We start from the raw sequence: 27,999 nt of genomic DNA, 5'->3' as shown, positions 1-27,999 counted from the left end.
TTCAAATGAACTAAAGAGGACTAGAGACTTCCTTCTCAGTTTCTCGCAGTCAGGATCATTGACGTCACTAAGCTGCCCAAGGCCACAACCAGAGCTCCGAGTATAAACTTCCAGGAAATTCCCTAAAAGACAACAACAAAGTAGTCAAAATCCAGTCTGTTAGTTATCAGAGTGAAAACATATTGGAGGGATTTCTGTTATGACTTACTGATGCTTTCTTTTTAGAAGGAATCAGGAAAGGTGTGATATTGTCTCCAAGCATCTCCGCTGGTTTAGCTTTCCATTCCTGAGTATCTTTGCCACCTGATTGTCTTTTAACAAGTTTAGATAACTCGGCGTGGATTGCCTAAAGAAAAAAAAAACATCTTGTGTTGCAACATGATGTGAAAAAGCTGCTTTCTGTAGATCTAATGTTGGAAAGAAGACATGAAATATTTATCTTGAGAAAAATGTGAAGTTGCAGTTTTGAATATGTCCAGCAGGTGAGAGCAGAGGTCTGACACAATGCCTCACAAAGTGGACAAATCCTAATTTTGCTTTTAAACTGCAGTTTAAGCTTTATTCCAAGTGTCCATGATAATGACTTAATGTCATATTTGGGAAACACTTTTAGTAGATTCTTCATACATGACAGATGATAAAATATTAAAAGAAAAGAAATACAAATGCAATACATGCATATTTGTTTGCCGTTCAAACTACTGTTTTTTGTGATCTTCTGCACACTACACTACAGCTGAGCAGTTAAATCACTTTTCTCCAAAGTATTTAATCCAGAATTGAGACAAGGGTGTAATTACCAAAGCAGCAGATATTTTCGTTTCGTCTAGACAGGACCAGACATTTTTGTGACAGTGGCATTGTGCCTTATAGGTCAGGTCACTGTAACACTGGTAAACATTGTGTTGTAAACAGCTGATGAAAATGTTCTTCTTACACTTCATAAACTCTTCCAAATCCAACCCAGGCTGCAGTGAACTAATATAATGTTTATAAACTGAGATTATTGTTTTATTTTTTGTGATTTACGGTACACCAGAGTAGTTCTCTTAATTATAGTGCAGAGACTCTGGCTGGTTCTTACTGTACCTTTACTACTCTCGGAGCGCAGGGCGTCAGAGTGACGATATTTAGCTCATGCATGTGTTATTTTTACCAAGTTTGCTGGACAACCCTGAGCAGTGTGGTCACATCTGTAGACTGCCAGATGTTTCAGTCTGCCAGATTACACAAACCACGCAAACAAGACGGAACAGGCCTTCAACAGAAGCAGTTCACTGGGATCCTCTCTTTTCTTCAAGCTAATGTGCCAACAGTTATAGGGTTTTTTTGGAATAAAAGCACAAATGTCAGCAGTCGACATTCATTTGTATTGTTTCGTAGAATCTGTGATCTAATTTTAGAATGACCTTTCCTCTGTGTGTGAAAGAGATGGATGGGATTCACCGGCAGATTTGGAAGAAAGGTGAGGCGAATGGGCCAGCTCACCAACATTATCTCACCTTGGTGGCCGGCTCCAGTTTCAAGGCCCGTTTTAGCATCTCCATCGCCTCTTTGTATTCACCCATGTCTGACAGGAGCTGAAAGAGAATATAGAACCGTACGGTGTGAGAAGTGCTGGTGCACACATAAATCAAAAAAGGCAGAGAAAAGAAAGCAATATTGTGGCAGCTATTTCTTCCTCTAAAATAATCTAATCCCATATTTAAAAAATCCCTTCCAGGAACTCTCCCCACAATAATCATTTATGGACTGAGAGGGATCAAATGAGATGCAGTGTTGTTGCTCTGTAATAACACGATAGGATGGGCCCTCACCTTTCCCGTCCTGAAAAGAGACTTGACGTTCTTTGGCTCGAGGGTCAGAACGTCTCGGCTGGTGTGCAGCGCCTCGCTGTACTGCTCCAGTTTGAGCTGAGCGGTGGCAAGATTGTTCAAACACTTCACCCGGTAGTCCTTCACCTCCTCCTCCTCTACCCTCACGCTGTCACCGCCATCTTTACAGAGACAGACAGACACAAACTCTGACATCTGCTCTGCTGTGGACATTTCATGCAAGTCTCTTTATTAGGGATAGAAAAACACTTTGACAGATGTAGGTTATCTAATCTTGGAGAGGATTTTTCCTATAATCTTGCAGAATATAAAAAATATTTGGACTTTCAAAGAGAAACTCCCACCGGGTGTCATTATAAGGAGATTTCTTGTTCTGTCTTTTTATTCAGCTGGATATTGTTTCACGGTCCCTGCTGTAACAACTGCATGGTTTCATCATTAGACCCAAACGTGTCCAGCTGAATATGGTGGTGACCCGAGTAATGAACACAGGGATTTTTAGACTTGGCCCTGAGTATGATGGGTGACATCTGTGTGGATGCAAGTCTTTTTTTAACACTTCATATCTCAAATTTATGGTATAATTGAGTAAAATCCATTTAAGATACAGTTCTAAGTTGGATTATTCAAAGCAGCATTAACTGATTCTTTTGGCCACTGAGGCACAATCCGACATTATACCCTTTGTGCCTATTTACACATCCAGCAAATACAGAGCAACATTATTGTTAATTTGGAGTCATATTTCCGCCAACCTGATGAATTTAAGTTCAATACTCTCTCTATCAACTCCTGAGGGAAATATCTGTCTCTTTAGCTGCTAAATGCTCCACTATGTTTACCAGCTAACGGCTTCTCTCTGCTGTTTGGTGCTGAGCACGTAACGCCAATGGCTTTTTTGCTGAAAAGAGCTGTCAGCGAGGTTGATGAGAGCAGTGAGAGTGAACCAAAACAGTGAAGATGCAGGCCAGAAATCCAAAACTAAATCCAGCTTTAAAAGCTTAATTGAGCTCAGGGGGAATGCAGAGTTTGTTGATCATTCTCTGTGGTTTTGTCACAAGGAGCAACATCTCAATCAAAATATTGATTATATGATATGGATTGGTGCAGCTTTAAGCTTAAGGTCTATGAATCGCCAACTGAATCTGTTATCTTCTCTTTATTTATAGCAAAAGTCCAAAACATTTAGGTAGTTATTTGCAAAATATCTAAGATAGCATCCATCTGAGTTTAAGTTATTTAAAACTTCTCCTCTTTTTACTTAAATTTGGTAAAATAAATCTAAATATTGAGCATGTAAATGTCATACTTGACCTTGCAAAACAGGTTTGCAACAACACAAACTTAAACTCCTCTTACTTTCAACCACATCTGTTGGTGAAAAAGTGAACATTGAGTTAAAATTACTTTCCTTCCTTCTTTCTTTCTTTCTTTCTTGTTTCCCAGTAGATTAGATACGTGTATTCAGGTGTGATTGAAATGCTTTTAAACTTAATCCCTACTCAAATCGATTCATTTACTTCCATTAAGACAGTTCTTTGTAAAATCCTTGTTAAAATCTGCAGAAAAGTGAGTGTCCTCGCGATGTTTATGTGTTTAGTTGCACATGATTCTAATCAATTAAAGGGTTTCAAAATCTCCACGTGTCATGAATCATATTTGTAAAATAAGTTTGATGCCTTAAAAAGACTTGAGATGTGGGTGTCTCTGTTTCATTGCTATTTTTTTCCTGGTCATCTTCTCATCCACTAATTACATGATCTTAATGCCCTGATAAACTCCCCTCTTCAGTGCAGCAGAGTTCACTCACTGCTCCACCATCATTGATGCATTATAAAGCAGCCCATGTTTTTCTCTTCATTGTTCAGTCACATTCCCCTCTCCAGGCCCACCCTGCCTCGTCAATGATTAGAGCGATTAAGGAGGTGGAAATAATATGAAAGTTGATTAGCTTTGATTATGCAAAAGAATTAAGCAACAGCATTTATGGTGGCACTCGGCTCAGACAGATGTGGCGCTGAATGGTGATGGTGTGATTAGTGTGATGGCAGACTAGAGAAGAGCACTAAACTGATGTGGAAATGTTGTGTTTGAGGCCTGCTCAAACAGCGGATGCTGTGTTTTATGTTTCTAATGCATCCGTTCATTTTTATCTGATTCCACTTTCCCGTAAAGATCACATCAACTATACTGCAACAGATTTCTGGTACAGGCGACTGCAGGGAAATATTTTTTTCCATGAAAACATTCAGGTTTTGATGCCGGATTACCTCTGCTGCATGTGGTTAGTACATCCAGAGCCATACAATAGGCTCTGGCAGCCATGCTGTATTCCTCCCTCTGGAAATGAAAGTTTCCTCGCTCTCGTTTCTGGTTGCCAATGCGGATGCGGTCTGCGATGGACAGAGTTAAAGGGTCCGATTTCTCCCTGACGTCCAGCAGCTGGAGCTGGTAGAGTAAAGGAGCCCAGGCTGGAATATCAGGCTCCCTGCATGTAAACAAAAACAAACACAAACACACAATCAATATCATCACAGCGCAAAGAGTAAAAGAGCAAAGATCCTCCAGAAAACACACTGACAGGATTATTTAAATCAATCAAGAAATCAATATGTTTTCAAGAGATAACTGCCAGCTTCAAGAGAAGCAGAAACAAGCTGATCAGCGTCCTGCACAACAAACTGAAAGCTTTTGAACTCACAAACGAAATATGATGCTCGTGTTGAAAATACAGGTTAGGGTTTAATGGGGGCCACGTAGAAGCATCCGCTGTGGTTTTATCAGAAGCTAACAGAACCTTGAGGAGGTAAATTCCTTGAAGTGATGATTCAGTTTAGTAGAGGATTTTCCAAATGAATCTGAAGTTAAAGTCTCCCATCTGGAGCCACGTTGAATATTTGAGGTTTTGAGTCACAGCCTCTTTGTGAGTATTTCGAAGGTGTTTTAACAAACACATGTAAACACTTGGAGACACCTGGGGTTATTATAATCAGTGAAAAACGATTTAGTGTTCAAGTTAACTGGAACTGAATAAAAACTCAAATTAAACTGAAATTATATTCCCTGACTAAAATAAAAGAATAAAAATGAATGTAAATTCATTTCAGTTTTTTAGCTATAGCTATCTAGCTATAATATTTAACAACCGAAAAACAGAGACGGCATGATTTTTTCCGTTAACTCGATATATTGAATGAGAAACTGAACTGACTTGAAATTCCAGGACATGGCGACATGATGCAATAGCTTCAGATCAGACGCCAAAGTAGCACAAAGATCGAAAATCACGGCCATACAAGCATGTATTAGGCGTATATATGTAGCTGCATACTTCTGACACAAACCTGGCCTTAATGAAAAACTGTAACTGCAAAACTAAAAATATAAAAACTAAACCTTTCTGGGGAAATAACTGAAACCAAACTAAAACAAGTAAACGCACTAAAATAGATTGAATGACAATATATTGAAAATGAATTATAACCTTGATCAGAGTACTAAGTGCAAACTGAAGATGAATCATGTTTTTGATAAAGTATTTGTGTTCTTTCAGCTTCTCTCTGTATCAAATACATTTCACTGTAGCCAACAGCTCCCACACGTTAAAAATCGACACCTTTAAAAGGCGTCTTGAGTGACTCTGGCTCATTTAAAGCAGACATGAGTTTGAAACTGGAATGAACCTGCGAGCCGCTGACGGCTTCAGCTTACTCAAGAGTCACTCAGAAGGAAAGTTAATTTGGTTTTCAATCATCTGGCTCCTGTGTCCACATGGCACACAATGGTCCATTATCAGTTACTCTGTGGAGGCTCTGGTTCCAAAGGGGTGGGTGTGTGTTGGTGTGTGTTTGTGTGTGTGGGGGGAGAGAGAGAGAGAGAGAGTGAGAGAGAGAGAGAGAGAGAGAGAGAGAGAGAGAGAGAGAGAGAGAGAGAGAGAGAGAGAAAGAGAATGAATGCAATGACAGCTTGAGTACATTTTTGAGCTGATTTAGAAGTGGCCTGCATTACTGATTGTAGCAAAGACAAAAAAAATGCTAAATACTGCATGTTTAAACATACAATCATGATTATTTGATTTTTTAATTTTTTGCTTTAATAAAATCAGCAAACCTTATACCAAAAAAGCTAAATCTCTTCCCCTTTAAATGGATCCTGTCAGTTTAATGAACTCAAGGGAGTTCAGCTTCCCTCAGACTATACCCGCTGACTGTTTGCTGCAAAGTGATAGTACTGGTAGTTGTGGCAGGTCATGAATTATTCAAACTGGTTGTGTCAATGAAACAATTTATGTCTGTCTGACAGAATTAGTCGTATCCCCAGTTACTGTGAGGCTGTGTCAGCAGGTGGGATCAGATTACCCTTTCACCTCTCCTCTCTGGAGACCTCGTTCACTGTCACAGAAGTGTGAAACCAGCAGCTGAGCTGAAGCCTCAGAAACCTGAGCCGGATCACTGCGCTCAGGACTGGAGGAAGTAGCGTTCAGAGGCGTTGTCATTTAGGGCCCGCGAATAAGTAGATACAGGACTTTTAGAAGCTCGTCTGAACAATTTTTACAGCAGCGTTTAGTCCTGCCGAGGTGTTTTTGCATACCGTTGCATGTTTACTGTGGATCAGAGACGAGTTGTGTAACAGGCATTCAAGAGAAGACAGTTTATTCATTGATGAAGAACATACAGCACGTGTCTTGGGGCACACCAGGTTATGTTTCTAACATGGGCCTCATACAGTAACGTTACATCTGATGATTAGAGACGGTTTCTTCTTCCCTGTTAAAGTCATGTGTACTAAGACTGTGACACAATCACCATATAATCCACTGCACAGATAGTACAGCACATACTGTAGCTGTATGTTGCTCTCACAAACCTTTCTCTGCTTGAGTCTTATCTAAAAAAGTATTACACAATATTCCGAAGGCTGCGCATTATGTAACGGTGTGCGACGTTCAACAATAACAGACACAGTGTCCTGCCTACTAGTAGTGCCTGGCTCCAGATTAAATAAACTTCTGTGAATTTACCTCTGAACTCACTTTTGCTTTCTCGTTACTGGATAATGCACACTAGTAGTCTGTGCTTTGAAATAAGTTTATACCGAGCTCGATTACTTTATTTGAATACATGCAGTGCATTGCAATTGCATTCGGGACATGGTGCGATATGTATTTCAATTCACACATATCGCAATATGTCCCGAATATTGCTTCCTCATCCGTGTCTGTGTGTTTGGTTTGTAAATAACTGTAAACCCCATACTCATTATTACCATCAGATATTGATTTTTTTCATACAGTGGGAACACATCCACTTTGCTGCTTGTGACTCACACAGATCAGGACACATTAGATGAGAAGTGATGAGTCATTTCTTATTAATCGATGCAGACGCAGATGCTTCGGTGCTAACTGTGACAACTCAATGTGCCTCATCAAAACGTCATGAATCCCAAATTATGTTTTCTCCTGAAAAAAAGCAATTCTTCACATGCAGGATACAACAGGAGATCTTTGTATTATTATGTCATTGAGCTCAGCAGCTAAGGAACAAGCAGTAAGCAGAAAAACACAACAGTATACAGAACACCGAGTGAAGATTTACGTCTAAAACACTGAGGAACAATGTGAATCACTGAGAGTTGAGCATCCATCATGAGCATTAAACAAAATGTGCATGACTTGTGAGCTTTCGTGTGTAATCTGAGAACGCAGAGCGCTGACAGATCTATAAGGTTTACGGTGTCATGTGGGTCAGTGGTGATTAGCACCATACCAGTGTGCTGCTGGACTGAGCTCAGCCAATGAGCCCCCGGGGCCTTATTAGTGCAAACAGGAAGCAGAGGCTGGTCAGCACGGTGAGATCTCTCCACAAGATATCAGTGAAACCTGAACCTGCAACTTTAGCCACAGCGTCTTAACACTGAGCTGCGGAACCGGCCGCCCTCCTGCTCCTCTCAGCATCTCTGCAACTCTTTAAGAGACTCGTTCACTCATCACATAAAGCTTCACCACTGTCTCAGGAGATTTAGTCAGCAGTGGTGCCAATGGTTCTGTGATGCCATTTTTTGCTAAACTCATGCAACATTGGCAGGCGACGGACAGGAAAAAAACCCTTAACCCTTAAAAACCTTTTTCACGGCAGACAACGATAAAAGAGCAGGTGATCCATGCATCCCTTAAGCAAAACCAGTGAACCAACATGCACAATATCAGGAGCACCATGGAACTAAACCACCTAAATGAAATGCAGCCATTTCTAATGTTATCAATTACACTTTTTCCTTCTACAGCATGCAAAAATATCTGTTGTTTCAAGCATTATATCAAGATTATTACAGATGGCTTGGTAGTCACCTAGTTTTGTTGCATTTATACCAAGTTCCAAAAACTGCAGTTCCTGGAATGGCCACTTGAGGCTGGCTCCAAACGTGAGTCAATCCCCATAGACTCCCATTTTAAAATGTCCATCGATCTGAGTGGAGTGAGGTGGAATCTGTACTGAGTGATATTGAGCGGAGCGGCTTCTAGGGGGGGAGCAGAATGCCTCCGTGAGCGAGGAGCAGAATTTCTCACTGCTCTGTTCATGACAACTAATAAAATTTGGAAGAATTTCAGCAGAATTTGGAAAAACTTGTCCGTGCATTTATATTCAGCAGGCTCGACTACTGCAACAGCAACTTTACAGGTCTCCCTAAAAATTCCATCAGACAGCTGCAGTTGATCCAGAATGCTGGTCCTCACTAAGACCAAAAAAGTAGATCATATTACTCCAGTCCTCAGATCTTTACGCTGGCTTCCTGTCTGTGAAATAAGTGATTTCAAAATACTACTGTTGATTTAAAAAGCACTGAATGGTTTATGGCCAAAATACAGTCATGATCTTCGGCTTTGCTATGAACCATCAAGATCTCTCAGATCGACTGGATCAGGTCTGCTCTGTGTCCCCAGAGTCAGGACTAATCATGGAGAGGCAGCAATCACTTTTTATGCACCAAATATCTGGAAAAAAAGTCCCAGAAAACTGCAGGTCTGCTGCAACTCTTAGCTCTTTTGAATAAGGACTGAACACTTTTCTGTTTGCCAACGCCTTTCAGTAAACAAAACAATCTGTTAATTGCTTATACTGCACTGTAACTTCTAATCCTTTGATATTCTTGGATTTATTTATTTTGTATTTATTTTATCTGCTTGTTCTTATTTTTGTAGTTATTTTATATATCTAAATGTCATTTTATATGTTTCTTTCCAATGCTTTTAATGTTCTATAAATCACTTTAAATTACCTGAAAGGTGCTATATAAATAAACTCACCTTGCTTCAACTTGCCTTGCCTTGCCTTGAGGCAATCATTTCAGGCATCCTCTTGTAACTACTTTGAGACGAGATCTGTCACGATGGATTGATCAGTTGCATTGGATGCTCACTTCACAGTAATTGTTAACAATTCATTCTGAGGGTGTCATGTGTGTCTACCATCCAATAGTTGTGATATTTCAGTTTTTACCAAAAATGTCAACCCGCTGAAATTCAGGAGATCACCCAAGTCAATATGGTAGACCTGCATTGTCATCCTGAGATCTAAAAATAGATTCAGAAAATGTTTAGAAACCCCAGATGCCCCTGCAATTATAATGCATTGCACTGGAGTATTCTTTCTTTTTCCTTTAAACCTCCTGACCCAAACCAGAGAAAAGGTCAGTGAGAAGAGACACAGAGGGTTTTTTTAGGCTCAGAGCCTTCAGCAAGAGGACAGAGCCTGAGGACTGAAGAGATCAGGGCTGAGCTGACTTAAAGTTATGAGACATTTGCTGAGACAGCAGCTCAGACAGCACTAAGACACAGAGACAGGTTCAGGTGGCTGGACTCATGTACTGCATACAGACTTTCTCTGCCCACATTCATGGTAATGTTTGCTGCAGGTCACCCAGAAAACCATGGCTAACAACATACATAAGTGTCTAGTTAAACTAGGTGTTAAATATTGCGACGGAAAAAATTAATTAGAATAAAAATACATCTGTGTTACACAGTTGTCTGTTACATAAGAAGCTACAGCTAGCTCAGCATAAAGAATGGAAACAGCTAGTCTCACATAGCCAACTTGTTTGTATTTCTTTAAACCAGTCACAATCATGTTGAGTGGTTCTAAGCCCAGGATACAGTGATAGCCGGGCCAGACTCGATGCATGAGCAATGCATGGCGTTGTTGAAACTGCTGCGGCTCGCACGGGCATGTCCACACATGCAGCAGTTGCCTGACTTTCTACATTGAGCTTTGCCTATGATAATGTCCATAAATACTAGAATGTTCCATTATTATTGAATCAGAAATATTATTTATATTTGTATCATACAGAGAAGTTGAGGTTGTTATTCTTTCCACAGAAACAAAACAGAAAGTGCTAAGTGAAGCATACATTTCTGTGACATTGACACTGTAGTGAAAGGGCCTGCAGGCAGTGTGGCTGCCCCAACCTGTTAACATGGGCGGCGGAATAAAAAGCAACAGGTTCAGCGACACACACACACATACACACACTGCGCAGGCCGTGACAGTGCCTCTACAAAATAGATAGTTAGATAGTGAAAAGGTAGGAGATGCCACGTGAGAAAAGCAGCTAATGGCAGGTTTATATCCACAATCTACATCCAGTGTATCAGACTAGGAAACAGCTAGCTTGACTCTGTTTAAAGGTTAAAAATAATGTGTGTACCATCGACTCTACGGCTCATTTACTCTACGACACTTAATATACCCTTTCATTAATTTCTACGAAAACAAAAGTCTAAAAACGACCAAGGTTTTACATCCTAGACTTTTGTTTTTGAGAGTGGCAATAATCTTCTAATACAACTTATCCACGTGTGTCACCCTTATTGCCGCAACTTTTCGGTCTCTATTTATCTGGCTACAGCACAGGAAAATTACGTCGCAATTTTTTAAACACAACTGTGATTGGCTTTGTTGTTTTTTCAACGATGAGAAACAGTCATCAATGAGCACAACATTAGACCTATTTAAACTACATTAAATGTGAGATGTGGAAGAGGTCTCAAACCAGGCTAGACATAAATGTAATATAAAAATACAACACCCCCAATACTGATATCGTCAGAGGTACTGTATCATCTTACAAATTTCACTGTGACCTTCTGCCATAACTTTCAACAACCAACTGTCTAATCTACATTCATGAGGACACTCTGCTTATCACCCACCAGTGTTTTTATGGTCTGACGTTTGTCTGACGTGGTTTTATTTATCATATTGTGAATGCTAACAGACCTCTTAAAAGAGGAATGTTTCTTCTCCTTCTTGTATTTGTATAAATTACGTGATAAGGACTACAAGCTTTTCCCTCATGACTCATGGGAAGATGTGCATTCATTATAGATGGATTTGATACATGTGTTGTGGCTCAGAAAACTTCCTCATTAAGGTGTATGATAGCACTGCTGACTCACCCTGTTATCTGTCAAGCATGCCCCTCGCCGCTCTGAATGAAAGGAAAAACTCCCACAGAGGGAAAACAGTGGTCACTTTGACGTCATGCTCTCCACTTTAAATGATGGAAAGGCCAGCGATGTACCTCATATGGGTTTCTATGGTTACAACTGCAGATAGTGCTCTAATATACCATGATAAATGTGGTGTGCAGCTTGTATGATAATACCCCAAAACCAAGAGGATTTATGAGGTTGTTTATTTTTTTTTACAGCAGAGAAAACAGCCCAGCTGCTGTTGATGTTCAGTGTTGTGTCTGTTTTGACTCTTGGATGGACACACGGCACCAATACAGTCGTGCAAAGAAGCTTAGCTTTAATCCTGGGCATGGTGAGACGTCACAGCTGTTTTTCCTCGCTTGCTGCCATTCTAGTTAATTTGCTGCAAAACAGCCTCTTCGTACAGACAGAGATCTAGAAACTAACAGTGTAAAGCCTTTCAGCTGCTGCCTCGGCATGTGCTTTCCTCTCCTTTTTGTTTTTATTTCCTCCTCCAGCAATGAGCCAATGAAACTGTGCTCCCAGGGATCAAGGGCAGCTACTGCCTACATCCTGGCTGCTGAGCCCCTCAAAAGTCCCCATATAATCTACAGCAGATTTCCTTACCATGTTAAAATGAATCCAATCTTAGCCCAGGACTACCTGCAGGGTGGCTGTTTAATAGCAAGGATGTGCAGTAGTCAGGCCATTTCAGAGACACTCTTTGGTTACACAACTGTATTAAACCAGATTTAAGTGGAAAAAGTAGAGCAGTTATCTACAGCAGGCAGGCAGGTTGAAGCTGGAAGTGCCTTGTGTACATGGGACTATTTGAAACATGAAGGTGTGCATACACTCTAAACTCAAACATGTTTACATTCAGTGTTTCTCAAGTGCATTTTCTTCCCCATAAAACATTGGTAACACTGATTGTGAAAATACTATAAAAGTTCGACACAGTTTGCTAGGTAGAAGTCGTCTTCTTTTGCTGCTTCATTACTAAGTTTCTTAGCATTACTGCCCCCAAAATGATGCTGTCAGGAGTCGTGTAAGGGATAATGTAGAGTGAGTGGGTCATTATTGTGAATTAAACCCTGCTCGCTAAACATTATCCTGCTAACATCAGCTTACATATTCTCTGTTGTTGATTTTCATATGAACAAGTAGATGGAGCTATTCAGGCTGGCTCTTCAATCACTGGATCGATCAGTGCCTTGTTCATATAGTTGGCGACATGGCCACCACTAGCAGGCTGGTAATTGTCCAAAGCAAGACACAACTGTAAGTATCAAATATTTGAACCAAGAACAACAGAATGAAACACCAGCCATGACAAAGGCAGGGTAAAATACCTGGTTGTATGAATAAGTAGGAAGGTTTTGTTACTTATTGGTCTAGCTTAGTAGAAAGAAAAGCTTTTTATCGCTCTCCCTCTACCTCCGTCCGCAGGACTGTTTTTCTTTTGACGGGGTAACATTAGAGTTACCACTGTTACCCCAGTTGTTCCACTGTCCGCCATTCATGCTACCTGATTATAGCTACTGTAAGCTATTTTGTCACAGTGATGCAGTGTTATATGTCTAAGGCTTTTATTGTGAAAGATAAGAACGAAGCGGTGTCATCGACAAGTCATCAGCTATCCGTTGTCACTTTAATTAGACTGGTGTGAGGATGATGATGATGATGATGATGATGATGATGATGATGATGATGATGATGATGAGAATTATACAGCAGTGAGCTCCACCTCTCTGCAGTGAGTGAGTGAGTGAGTGAGTGAGTGAGTGAGTAAGTGAGAGAAGTTCAAAGCTTTTAAATAAAACAATAGCTTTACTCTGACTCACAGGTGAGCAGGACAAGAAGTTTCAGATTCTCCCTTACGCAATGATCTGAAATCTCTCACAGGTTTGGGCTCTGATGTGTGGCAGCATCTAGATGAATAATTCCTCAAAAAAAAGGTTCAAAGCTTTAGATCTGTATTAAGGGTGGATGAGAGCAATCTGTCTTACACAGAAATACATCACCAGAGGTCATGATCTCAAATATCAGTCTTGGCATTATCTGTGGAAGATATCTTATCCCAAGATCGACTCTAAATCCATAATCAATCAATACGAACAAGCATGCGTCTCTGAGGTGTGAACGGTGCGGTCAAATGGCAATTTCTCATGCAGCCCCAGGGAGTAAGATTTAGTTTCAGTGGATTCTCAGCGAGGTAAATGTGAAGCTGTAGTTAATGGCAATGACACCTTGGTTCTTTCTTTTCACAGACGTTATGTCTCCTGATTATATAAATAGAATCCCTAACAGTTTTGGATTTCACTTGTGAACTTCAAAGCTTTCTAAGTTACAACAAATTCTGAGCAAGGAGCCAAAAATCCTGCTCTTTGAAAGATGAAAGTCCTCCTCTTCCATTACGGTTAAACTTCACATAAATGTCTGTCTACTTCAGTGGACATAGAATCCCTGAATGTTGCAAGAGTATTTCATGCCTTCTGTTTTGACAGGCAATTTAATTTGCAGTCAGATCAATGATTTCTTTTTTCCACAAAAGTGTGATTTGGGCATAGCATGAAGGTGAGGCCTTCATTATCATTCAACAGGGTTGTTGTTTGCTTCCCTCTGTGGTTACAGAGTTCTGAACATTAATGTTTGTGATCACAAGCTGCGCATTGCTTTATGTATGACATTCAGGTAACGGAATAAATGTCATAAAGAGATATCGATCAGAAACTAATTTCCCTTCCAAGTCCAAGCTGTCACACATGCATGTGCTGAAACCAGATAACACCCACTGAGAAAATGTCACTGTGTCTCGAATATTGTTTTGCAAATTGAGCGTGCAACAAATGGACAGCAGTTATCACGCTCCCTGGCAGATGATTTAATGAGATGTAACTTTAATGCAGCATGTGCACCCGCTACACCTGGCCTTCAGGCCTTCAATGTTGGACATATCTCAAGAGTAATTTACAAGAACATACTTTAAGTACATGTTGACTTCTCTGAAGTTTTACAGTTTGTGTGTACAACAACATCACCATTATCATTCACTGTCGCCCTCCTGTCATATCGCCATCCACCAGAAATATGACTGCCTCGGTGAGTGTGTGTTTGTTATCTAACTAATAAAGACCCAGCTCACTTTCAGAGGCAGCCGATTCTACATCCTTGGGCAGCCTGTGAATCAACAGCACCACACTGAACTCCTGACTTAATAGTCAGGTTGTCACGGAGGAGCAAAAGTAAATGTAGCAGGGCTACAATCCTTAAAGTGCAAACAGATAACTTCTGTTTTAGCTTATCATTGTGAAGTAAATGTTGATTGCACAATGTAATAGAATAATGACACCATCAACGTTTAATCCCTGTTTGCCACTGGGCAGAACTCCCGACAGATGATGCATTGCTTTACGTTACAAAGGAAGAAGAAAGCGCTTGAGTTGTGCCTGTACTTATGAAGGTAATAAAATAATAACACATTTTAGGCTTCGTAGTCCGAATAAAGACGGCAAACTCATTAGTGCCTTACAGACTGTCAACAACAGCGAGTTCAGCTTCACTACTTCGTTCTTATCTTTCATAATAAAAGCCTTAGACGTGATGTTAACAGAATCGCTGATTACTAGAAAGCATTTCGCTAAAAGGCAAATCAACAAAATATCTTACAGTGGCTATCATCAGGTAGCGTGAATGACAGACAGTGGAACAACCGAACTCTAACAATATCGGCTAAAGAAAAACAGCCCTGCGGACGGAAAAAAAGGGATTAAAAACTTTCTTTCTATAAAGCCAGACCAGTAAGTAACAAAACCTGCCTACTAATTAATACCAAAGACTATATAAAAAAATGGATGTAGCCTGTCTGTCGAGGCCCGTTCTCTCAACTTGATCCAATCATATTCACATCTGGGAGTCGCCATCTTATCAGACTTTGACTCTGCCTCATTTCCTTTTATCAAAAAAGGGCATTGATGCGACATTGGGGGGAGGGAGATACAGCCATCTGGCTGACGTATACTGGATTAGCAACATTAGCACCACCGCCCAGGAGTTAGGCTAACAGAACATTTTACTAGATAAACGGGAGTGGGAGATTTTTTTATGGAACCGGGAGGGATCGGGAGTCTTTTTTTTTTTCCCCCTGTCTCTAGCGGAGATAACACCGGCTCGGTGGGTCAAGTACAAGCACTCCTGTGTCTCTAGCGGAGATTACACCAGCTCCGGGAGTCAAGAGCAGGCAGCTAGCATTAAAGATCTATGATTTAAACTGATATTCAACACTGTACCATGCCCATAGACTGTAAAACACAGACCCTCACAGCCCGAATCCTCCTGGTGCTCCAGATTAGCATCTTGTGTATGTGGCATTGATAGTACGCTATATTGCAAGTCATTGTGCAAGTGCGACTATTCAATATTCAATGTTCAGTTGATCGATGAACAAACCATCTTGTCGGAGATGACAGAGTTATCATGCTAATGATGCTAATCCTGACAACTAGCCTCTGAGGCGAGGTGAGGGCTGACAGCCAACACTCAAGAGGCCACGCTCTTAATTATTCATAAACTTCAACCTCCAATAAAATGAAAACCAGACTGGTACAACCAACCACCCAAGGGTTTGACTTTAAGTGACCAGAGCCAGTATCAATGTCATAGGACATCCTCACCACACAGAATTTAGAAAGCAAACACAAGCAGCACATTTACAAAAGGAAAATTTAGGCTGTTTTTTTCACTTATTTTATTGACAAAACTGATTCGTTTTTTGTTTTTTTTGCACACATAATGACATTTTCTATACATGAGCTCACTGGTATTGTCCTTTACCATCTGGAATGACAATATGAAATATTACCGCATTGCTACTAATCCTGTCAGTGCTATCAAACAACTGAGATTGTTTCATTTATAATGAGATCTACTTGTTAATCCCTTCAGCTTAATCACTGCACATCTGATTTTGATTTTGCATGAGAACGTCAGCAGGAGTCTGCCAGTCATTAAATTGACTGAATATTTTGAAAGTCTATTGTGTGTGTGTGTGTGTGTGTGTGTGTGTGTGTGTGTGTGTGTGTGTGTGTGTGTGTGTGTGTGTGTGTGTGTGTGTGTGTGTGTGTGTGTGTGTGTGCGTGTGTGTGTGTGTGTGTGTGTGTGTGTGCCCCCGCGCACAACTGGTGCAGACGACTGATGACGGAGCACTGACGTCTCGCTTGATGACTCACACTCCACGTCCCAACAGTACAGCACAACAACGACATTAACTCTTCATCCCCCTAACACATACACACACCATAGCAACACACACGCGCACACACAAGCATGCACGCACACACACACACACACACACACACACACACACACACACACACCAGTGACCCTTGTCACACTGCTACAGATCTCTTTCCTCCGGGCTCGCAGGCAGCACCCTCCACCTCACATCCCTCCACAGCATCGGTAACACTTTTCCTGAAATACACTGTCGTCGCTACTTCTGACACAGTTCAGGATAAATTTAGCACATTGACCTGTTGATTCAGACCCGTAACAAACTGTATCAGTGTGTATATATGTGCAGTTTGTCATGTTCTTGCCCCTTAATATCCCATCTGCTTCAATTCTACTGGAGTTAAAAATGAGCAATAATGACCATTATGTAGGTTCATGAGTTGAATTAACACAGACAGTCTGTCTGAGCTCACATTACAGGAAGTTTCATTCTTCTATTTCATTCGTCTATTTAAAATTCTAAAATCATAATAAGAAGTGACTTCTCTGAGCCACAAATGACGAGCGGGACTGGGTGGTCCTGGAAGTCAAAGGAATCCCAGAAACAGCTTCTGTTTTTGAGCAATGACATCAACAATGGAGACTAGAAGCAGCTATGAATACAAAGCCAAGGGTACATGATACAGGAGAGTCAAAAGCTAGTCTGCAGTTGAAACAAACTTGTTTGTACGACATGTGATAGGCAAAAGTGTTATAGGTAGCTGTGGGTGGCGCAGTGAGGGGAGGCACAATAATTATTCAAATTGGTGTAATGGACAATCTTTTCACTTGTTATACATGAAAAGTGATAAAAGTACATGCTAAAGTTAGCATGCTGACATGACGCAATCACAAAACAGTGCAAACATGCTGGTGCTAAGCAAATATGATACTCTATTTACCAGGATGGCCATTTTAGTTAATGTGTTAACATGCTAACATTTGCTAAGTAGGACCAAACCAAATAGTGGACCTGACGATAGCACTAGATCAAAGTGCAATGAATTCTGCATACACAATTTTATATAGCAAGCTGTCAAGACATTTGACTAAAAGCCAAAACTGTCTCATTTGTGTTGTCGCTAGAGGAAAATGTACCTGTAAGTCTGTAAGAGTAATTCTCGGAGAATCATGGATGTCAGTACAAATTAATTGTTTTCAACTTTTGTTTCACTTTTATATTCTAATTGAGACATTATATATTTGGGTCAGACTCAACCAGCTGATAACACAGGGCAGTGCATACCTGCTTGCTTCTGTTTCTGTGCAGCCATCTATTTTCTATCATTCTCAACTAATCTCTCTCTCCCCCCCTTTGGCCGTGTGTTTTGTGCACAGGACGCATGGGTGGTTTAAAAAGAGTGCCTGTGAGCAGCAAGGGTGCTGGTGGGGCTGAAGTGCCATCTCACGTGTGTCTCTCTTTGCATGCACGCTCTGGAAAACAGACTCTGTTGCAACATTTCGGTTATACAACACAGCCCAGCTGGTGGCACAGTGGACGAGAGGTGATGTCAGTGAAGCGTGCACTGTCAGTGTTCCAGTAGAGACAACATGTTTTGACACAAACTCATGAGAGTTACATATCAGAGGTGAGGGTAGGACAGCAGGTACAGATATCAAACATATGGATTCTAGCAATGAAACGTCTTGAGACCAAATCATGTCTACAAGAGGGTAATATTTTAACAGCAGCTGAAATGCAGATTAAGTAAGCCGAATAAGAAAAAGAATGTGAGCAAATATGCTGCAGAAACAAAAAGCAGCAAAAGGACACACACGTGGTTCTGGAGGTTCCTCATTTACTACAGCCAAGACACAAGATTGATTCTTGGTGCCTTTCAACCAGTGGTGGAATATCAAACTGATAATATAAGAATATAATAATAAGTCTGATAAGCACTTTTCTTATGACACTTTCTTGCCATGATGCTGTTGTCGGTTATGCACAAACAAAGCACCAATAAAGGCAGTGAAGTGGAAGATGACTAGCTACTTACCACAGATGTAAAAATCGCGATGGCCCTCATTTATCAAACGAACGTACGGCAGAAAAACGTGCGTACGACCATTTCCAGGCAAACTTCGGCATTTATCAATTTGGACGTGAGCGGGAGCTACGATCACATCTCACGTCTGGTCTGAGATCATGTACGCAAATTTGAGCCTGTGGATTTGCGGTGCAGCACAACAAAATCTGCGCTCAGATCTGCACCCGTTTTCACGCAAGATTGATAAATGAGGGCCATGATGTTTAAAAAACAGCTCTTCAATGGTTTTATGAGGAAGGGAAACAATTTTGCCTGGCATCATAAATATATCTTATAAACATAATATTATATACATGATGATGCAAATTAAAATCTGGTCTGGTTTTGTACCACAGACTGTGCATATCCTGCTTTGAACCTGTTATAAGATAAAATTTGCTGTGGTGGTTTTGCAACATTTTTTTGTTTGTTGGCTTGTCAATCCCAATGGGAGGTGGTTTGTATTATGTTGATAAATGCCCTGTTAGTCATTTGTTGCCTTATGTATTGCCTGGGTATCACTATATGTATTGCATTCAGCTATTGTTAATGATTTTTATTTATTTTATTAATTATATTTAGTTGATTTTCATTCTATTGTAATCACAGATCCATCAAGGACAAAGACTGCAGTGCAATTCGTAATTCCAAAGTGGGAGCAAATGGAGACAAATAAATGAATGATAAGTTTAAACAAAGTGAATGCAAATCTAATACTAGACAACGCTAACAAATCTCTAACCAGTGTGGAGTGTTATCTGCTTTCAAATACACCATCCACCTAAAATTCAATAAAAGCACATTTCAGTTGAGGAGATTTACAGTCCCACTAAAAACACCCGGCCCTCAAAAAGCAGAAGTTGATGTAACTGAGGGCAGTGCTATATCACAACCCAGGCTGTGTCGATGAAAGAGATAAGCCTGCTAGCAGTAGGGGAAAAAGGTAAACATCCAGGGAGATAACATGAGGGACATGCACAGTTCAAACATCGGTCTGAGTGGTAAAATAGTGCTGCGGTGCCAAAACAACCCACCATCAAGCTTTCAGAAGTAAAACAAAGTCTATTCTGTTCAGATCCAGAATCCATACTTTTCTTTTTAGCTTGAGGTCAACATCTGAAGCTTTAAACTAAGGTGGCAAACAGAAGAGCACATGCTGATTGAGAGCTAAGCCTGATCTTATCTGGAGTGTGCTACAGCTGTCGGTGCTTGCTGGTCTGCTCCGGGAGCGTGAGGTCTGGGTGTGGTGTCATGTCAGCCTGCTGTGTCTGTGCTGGGAAAGAGACACACAGAGCCCAAAAGCTACAGTCAAACTTGTTTAGGTGCCGTGACATAGTTGTTGCTGGAATCCTTCATAAACAAATATTAACAAAGAAACTTCCTTATACTAGTAATAGTCATTTGCACTCAGAGGAGACACCAATGTGGCAGAGAATGGAATTCATCATTGTGTTTTCCACAGTTCTCAAAGGTCGCATTATTCATCTGACCCAGGTGGTTTTGCAGAGTGAGTCACGTACATTCAGCACAGAGAAGAACTCCACCTCACAGATTTTCTGTGTGTACAACATGCTTACGTCTCTGGAGAAAGGGGAGGAGGGCTTGTGCGCATAAAAGTGACAGACACCAGTATATTGTAAGTCTGGGGCCAGTGAGTCACTGTACCTGTCTACTGGCGAGTGCTTGATGTAATGAAAAGCAGAACTGCCAGTTCTTGGCTGTATCGTGTTTCATTCTGTGATAAGGAGAGAGTGATTTGTAAGAAGTGGAAGAACACACACAGTAATCACAAATGGACCTAACGCTCTTTTGTCAAATAAATTACTGACATTTCTCATATCGTCTTTCACTACGCCTACAAGTATCCTTACTCATCATCCGACTTGATCCCACTGATCACATTACTGTCTTGACATTTTTTTCATGTTGCCGCTTTGTTCTGTGAATATCTCGACCTGGATATGGGTGTGCCTCAGCGGCCACAGGGAGAGGCTTCCACACTTGCCAACATCTTCAAGAGTGTCAACAAGATTTTCCTTGAGTACAATCCTAAGAAGTATTTCACTGTTCAATGCATGTTTTCTATTAGTTCTGGGTAAATATTCGAAGTTGTGTGTCAAACACAAGACTTGCACTCCGACTTAGTTTTGATACAGGCTGGATATTCTGCAGGTTAAATGAATTGTGACCTGACATTCCAGTCTGGATGAAAACATTGTCTGATATAATGTAGTGTGTCGACATGCTGACTTTAAGTTACATTTTTATGATACTTTTTGTCTGCTTCCAGAAACAAAATTATTGATTGTTTGATCATACAGTATGAGGGTTTAATAGCTATGCTAGTGGCGTAACTCTGTCGCTCAGTTGGTCCATCTCTTTGGACTAACATCCAATACCATTTTTTTCTTCCTGATACAGATTCCTGATATTCCAGATATCTGAAATTGCGTATTAGCTGAATAAAATTAACATTATATGGATGTGATATGATTACTATCTAGGGCCATCCCGAATACCATTTTTTGAGCTTAGGATATTGGGTACTAATCTACAGTGAATATTTGGATATTTGTTACCAAACCTGTAAATGGTGTTTACCTTCATCAAAGTGGACCTATTCTGCCTTTCCTTATTTTCTGTCATATATATATATTGTTATAATGTCAGATGTTCACGCTAAACATGACCAACAGTGGTGAGCTCCTTCCCAACAGTCTACATCTGATGAGTCAGACTACAATAGCTTTAACTACTCGATGCATTGCCATTACATTTGGTCCACACATTCCTGCACCCTTCAGGATTAATCATAATAATTGTGCTTATCATCTGAGATTTCCTTTATCATACCTGCAAAACCAATGGCATTCCCATCAGCCTCAGCTGCACAGTTTAGTGGTAAGTAGGAAATGTTAGCATGCTAACACGCTAAACAAAGATGGTGAACATGGTGACCATTATACGTGCTACATGTCAGCATGGTATCATTGACACTGTGAGCATGTTAATACATTGGTGGTGGACTGCTGAAAAACAATAGAAATTAATGAAATTAATCTATTATGTATTAGTCTGATATATTGTATTTTATAAATATATATATTTTTTTGTCAATAAACTAAACCAAAACACAAAACCAGGCACACCCCTTGATGAACACACCTACACTATTCTAAACATCAAACACAGTCCATTATTTGCTTTCACACTTTGACAGTCTGGCTGTCTGACAAAACCACAAGATCACATTAAACTGCACCACCTACTAACAGATGACAAATATTACACAATAACTATCAATCAATGAGCCAAGCGTTACAGTACTTTCCCATGAATAAAAGCATCAATTAACTTGTGCCAACTTGCCACTGTACTGTCAGATCAGTAAGCTTGGCGTAATCATGGCTCCAACAGCCACCAGGCCCAGCTCATCCAGGGTCAAAGAGAGGGAGATTCCTCTCTCTGCTCCCACAGTAGGACTTGTTTGTTTTCCTCCCCTCAGAAATTGTCAATGATAGCCATCTTGTGTGTCTCCACAGTGTCTCTACTGTTCTGTTAAAGGGTATTTCTTTAGTATGTGATTATCTACTGTACTTAAATCAGGTAACCTGTTGGTTCCATAGACTGTATAAAAAAATACAGTTGTTCACAGTCACTGTAACAATTTCTTATTAGTTGCTCAATGTGGGATACACCAGGGTTCAATTCTGGGTCCCACGTAGTTCTTTCTGTAAGTACTACAGTGAGGGGAAAAAAACGTCATTAAATCAGATTTAAAATACTTGTTGTATAAAGTTCTGCATTCTTTGAGCATAGCCTAATTGTTAAGGTGCATACTGCTTAAATGTAGTGTTGGATTTCAACTTGGGAACCCATGTTGCATGTCATGCCCCTCTTTCTCCCCATGTTTCCTGTCCTATCTCTTCTCTGTTAGATAATGCCAAAACAAACAAGGTATGTCAATTATCTGATAGTCCAGTTTAAAAAGTGTTGTGCCTTTTCATTTTGGAAACGGTCAATTTGCCTAATTCATATATTTTACTTCCTAGTGTAGAATTATTTTTTTTTAAACTCTGCTTTAGTCTTTCACTACGTTTGTGCCAGTGAACCTTTCACCGGTTTGGCTTTCCTTTTTGAACAAATAAACCAAAACATATAACATGTTGTTGATGACTATCTTTGTGTCCCGAGTGTATAAAATACATTTTCTTTTTGTAGAAGAAAACACTTTTGTACAGACTGTTTTGTATTATTTAGTTTCAGTCCTAATGATGATATCACACTATGGCCTTGTGAAACGTAAAAGCAACAGTAGAAAGATTATCTGGCTGACTTTGTCCATCTGGACTTTGATTAAACTATTAATTTAACTATGACACATCCCAATGGTCTAATTAACTCTACGTGCCACTGAGGTTGTTCTCATTTGTGCCAAGAGTAAAAGTACACCAACACCTTCACTGCCAGCACCAGAATTTAAGCTTCTGTTTATGTTTGTTGACAGATGGCCAACGTAACCTCACTTCACACCATTTCACACTGAAGAAGTCTTTAAATGTGTTATGTGGTATTTCACATATGGCTAGACAAAATGCATGCACTGTATATAATGGGACTCATTTAACTATGTTTCTTGTTTGTCAAGTTTCGTTTAGCTACAGAAATATATTTAGAAAATAAAGAAGCTGCCAGTGAATTCTTGCAAAGACCTCTGGAGAGTTTATGAGTGTTAAAGTTGGGTCTGTCCAGAGATCAACAGATGTAGCTGCCACTGCTCTCCAATAATGACTTGCTGACTGAGGGGAGGCAGTCTGTGTCACGGACTAAGTAGTAGGTCTCAGTGGAGAATAGTTTTGACGTATTCCGCGGTTCCTTGAATAGGCGAGCGTGATGTCTTTCCTCACAACTCCACTTTCAAAGGCTTTAATGTCACAGAAGAAGACATCAGTGTTTCGTACAGTTGATTTAGTCCTGACGAGCATGTCTGGTGTAATCAATCAGGTAAATGTTTCAGACTTTTCAGGGGGTTTCATTATCCTCATATTCACCTTTTTGAGGAGTTATAGCTCTGATCACATCAGAGACTGCAGCTAGCCCATCACCCACCCACCGAGTGACAGACCACTCCACTGTGCAGTGTTGAATCATACTGTCTGAAAAGCTTTGCACACTGTTCTGATAAGTAACTGTGAAGTGCTCTTAGCAGCGCTGTTTGCAACAGACGACTGACAGAGTTCAATCAATGCAACTGCCAGAAAACAGAGCGAGGATAATTAGATATTTCCTCATTGTCTCTGTCATTTTACAGCACAGACACACTGTGGCTGTCAAATCTACTCTGAAACATGATGTTTGTCGCTGCTCGTGATTCTTATTTGTGTCAGCTTATTTGCTCATTTTGTTTCTTTTTTAATTGAAATACTCTAGTAATAGAATCAAAAAGCAGGTCTGGCAGTATGCCATGCACGAGGAGCCCTTTAACTTGCTTAAAGGAAATGTTAGACATTTTGTGAAAAATGCTTATTCGTGTTCTTTCCAAGACTTGGTTGAAAAGATCAATACAGCTTTCATTTCTGTATGGTATATGAAGCTATAGCCAGCAGCCAATAAGCTTAGCTTAGCACAAAGGTCTGGAAACAGGAGGAAACTGCTAGCATGGCTGTGAGTAACAAATTTTGCCTTTTGGCATCTCTGTTAAAGGATGACTAGTGACTTCCATAGTCTCCGCTGATTATCTGGCAACTGCTCAAGAGCCAGTGAATAGTCTGGCACATAATGTATTGTAAACCAGCGAATTTTCGTTTATAAACTTCCGGGTTATTTTACAGATTAAACAAGATACGCGAGATAAACATTAATTAGTAGATATGCTTGGCGGTGTTTCTTCCTGTTTCCTGTCTTTATGCCAAGCTAAGCTAGCTGGCTGCTGGGGGTAGATTCGCAGCAAAATGAGTTATCCATTATGTGATGACCTGTTTTTACCTTTGAGTTGAGTTTGTAACATGATGTTTGATTACATATGTTCTTGATTTCCCTACTCATCATACCGAATCATTAACAAATTAAATTAACTTCAGTGACTGGAGAAAATTGCATTCAGAGCAGCCAGCAACTCCAGTAACTGAATCACATTTAAGTAGCCAACATGAAGCTCTGGTTGTCTACCTTATGGTACGGCTAAATTTGTCTCCCCAGCACACAACCCTAATCAGCTGCATCAAAACAATCATTAACTAACCTCCCGTTGCCTACTTCTTTTCCTCTGCCTCCTTCTCCACACACGCCAGAGGCGAGACTCTAGACTCTAGACAACACCTCAGACACTCCTTGCTCTCACCTTGCACACCCCATGTCCCATCATCCCCTTCACAGTGCTCCATAATACAAACATAGCACATAGAGGAGGCAATACAGTACAGTACAAAAACATGCTGTCACAACACAGTGTTCAGCGTATTTGAACATCATGTTGTCAACAATGTTCAGAGGGACTGTGTTTTACTTTCAGCCTGTAAAAATTGATTTGAATTATGAATTTAGTCCACATGATAATACTGAGTGCATGTTTGCTTTTATGTATTACTCCTCCGTACAGCTACTCTCTAAATGGTACATCATGTCCTGTGGCTCAGTGGCTGTTTTGACTTCACCGAACAAATGCAAGGTAAATTCTTTATTTATTTATTTTTTTCTGGCTTGACAACATTTTGTGTGGTTTGTGTTGACTGGAGAACTGCTGTCCTCTCACAAAGAACAGAAGGTTCTAGGTTAAAACTATTTAATAATTTTAATTTGCTCTAATGGGTGTAGGCTTACATAAACGCTGGTATAGAGCTGATATAACTGTAATTACTTTCAGAATTAAATTAATGGCCACAATCTTTCTGTTTATGAAAAACCTTAACATACAGTATGCTACTGTCTGCTTAAAAAAGCCTTACAACAGCAAGAATTGGAGACACAATTAACCAGAAAACAAATTAAATTACACTAAACACATTTGCTTTCATATTCTTCTTCCAATCACACCTCAAAAGACATATTTGCATTGATGTTACACATTCACATCAAATCACTGTGGTGCATTAATGTCTCGTTCTCATGTGTTCGGGTTATCTAAAGTAAAGATTAAAACATATAAACAATGGGTTTACGTCAGACACACCAATCTCTTTTGTGTTTATACTGGCTCTTTAACGGTGTAAAGGTCATAAACCTGAGCCACTGGCTGTAATAGAAGTGGTGTCCTCCCATAGGCTGTGAAGTTACAAGCACACCATTGATAGGCTGCCTCTGAATGGCGTTAGGAGGAAGCCATCTGCTCCTGTTTATGGTTCATTAACCCCGCTACCCCTGGATAACCAGGCTGCCCCCACAGCAACAGGTAGTGCAAGAGGCCTGGGCCTTGAGATGATAAATAGAAAAGAATACTACATAGAAAATAATATAACTGGGCCATGTCTTGTTTCTGTTTCAACATGTTCCTTAATTAAATAGTTAACTACAGTATTAAGCAACAGTAACTGGGAAATCCTTACCGTCCCAGAAGTCCGTAAGCATACAGGGAATCTGCCAGCAGTAATGTGATTTCGCCCTTCTGCATGGACATGACACACTCCTCCAGTGCCTACAGGTGTCAGAACACAACATGTTAGAGGACTAACTGAGCTATTTACAGAATTTAACTAAATGCATTAAGTTTAACTTTGACTTGTGCATTTCGATGTCCCTAATTGAAAAAAAGTTTCAAGGGGAGCGGACCTATGTTCTCCGGGTCCTATGTTCCCCACTTTGTATGTGACTGGGGACCAAAGGATACTTTTTTTAAAAAAAAAGGTCCTATGTTTTCTGCTTTGTAAGTGACCGGGGAACATCGTACCCTTTTTTGAAAAAAAAAAGGCGATGTCGCCCTGGTCTGTGTTTTTTTTCCCACCCAGTAGTGGCAAATTCCACGGCAAATAGGCCTATGTAGATCCTATCGTAACCTCTCACCTTTATAAAGTGCGGAATGAAATCAGCAGAGGCATAGGCTTATGCAACATAGGACCTGGGGAGAATAGGCCTCCGGTTCAAGCATGTGGACCAACTTGTTAGCTGCGCTAGCTAGGACAGCAATATTGATACGTTTGTTAAGACTGAAATACATCAAAAACTGTTGGTAAGATTGTCATAAAATGTGGTACATATATGTGTGGTTCTTCCAGGATTATTGATAATGATTTTAGTGATCCTCTGATTTTTTCTCTCTCACCAACATGAGGTCGAGAAAACTGAAGACAGCCTTCTGTTTTGCATTAATTAGCAAATGTCGGCATGCTAAAATGCTAAACAAGATGGCAAACATGGTAAACAAATAAATCTGCTTTATATCAGCATGTTAGCATTGTCATTGTGGTGTTAGCATGTCCGTAGACTCTTAGTCTTGTTTACATATTTTAATTGTCTCCATTGGTCACTATTTAAGTGTGATGTAATATGTGTTCTCTACTGGAGAAATATATGGCTTAAAGGCTTTTACCTGGTTTACATCTCCCTCCCCAATAACAAAGACAAGCTTGCAGTCCTTCTCCACCACAGTGCGGTCCTCCAGGACACATTGCATCTTTACAGTCACCTCCTGGCCCCAGGTGGGGCCCGGGGTGGGCAGCCCCCTGGACTCCACCACCTTCTTCCTCAACAGTCGGTCCTCTGCATGAAGAAAGAAGAGAAGGTCATGGAGAAGGAAGCAGGGTTAATCTGATGGTTATTGATAAACACAAGCTCTGAAACACGCAAAGCTTGACCTTAGTCACCTTTTGGTTACTTCTTTTCTCTTGTGGTCCAAATCCAAAATTGAATGTAAAATTTAGCGTTAAGTTAATCCAGGAATCACTAGTTGCTGATAATGTAGTGATACTTTTAAGATTACCAACAAATACAAAGTCTTCAGTCTGTCTCTATCCTCACCTGTGATGTCCTGCCAATCGTCTGCCATAAACAGCTCCTCAAAGGTGGAGGAAGTCCACTCCACCATTGCATATTCTGGAAAGAGACTCTCTGCTGAGCTGTCTCTCTCCGACACATCATCTTCCATTGATGGGTCTTGAAATCGCACCATCTTCCAACTGTTTGTTTTTTTCAGTTTCCTCCGCTCCTTGCATTCTGTGTCTCCACTTTGCTTGTGGTCAGAGGGGGCTTTTATCTCAGTGCCTTTGCTCTCGCCTGCAAAGCTCTCTGTTTCAGCCTGATCTTTCCAACTCAGCTCCTCGCCATCTTCTGCAGGCCCACAGGACAGCTCAGTACACCTGTTCCCATCGGAAAGCTTGTTTTTGTCCTCGCTTACCTCAGGCTCTGTATGCTCCACAGCAGGGTCTACATGCTCTTCACAGCATCGCTCTGTCTCCAT

General features: G+C 40.5%; 1 protein-coding gene across 1 annotated transcript; it reads right to left on the bottom strand.

The window, feature by feature from the left end:
* Positions 1–6: 6 nt before the first annotated feature.
* fkbp16 (FKBP prolyl isomerase 16) lies at positions 7–27,999 on the bottom strand (the record flags this gene model as incomplete). The annotated part of the gene is made up of 8 exons (XM_083917388.1): positions 7–122; positions 209–346; positions 1,503–1,580; positions 1,818–1,996; positions 4,106–4,323; positions 26,153–26,241; positions 27,133–27,302; positions 27,561–27,999. 8 exons carry the CDS (start codon positions 27,997–27,999, stop codon positions 36–38), a joined length of 1,398 nt encoding a protein of 465 aa, XP_083773514.1. The 3' UTR covers positions 7–35.

This window comes from Echiichthys vipera (assembly GCF_963691815.1).
Source record: "Echiichthys vipera genome assembly, chromosome: 7".
Taxonomy (NCBI): domain Eukaryota; kingdom Metazoa; phylum Chordata; class Actinopteri; order Perciformes; family Trachinidae; genus Echiichthys; species Echiichthys vipera.
This window is presented reverse-complemented; position numbering and strand designations above follow the sequence as displayed.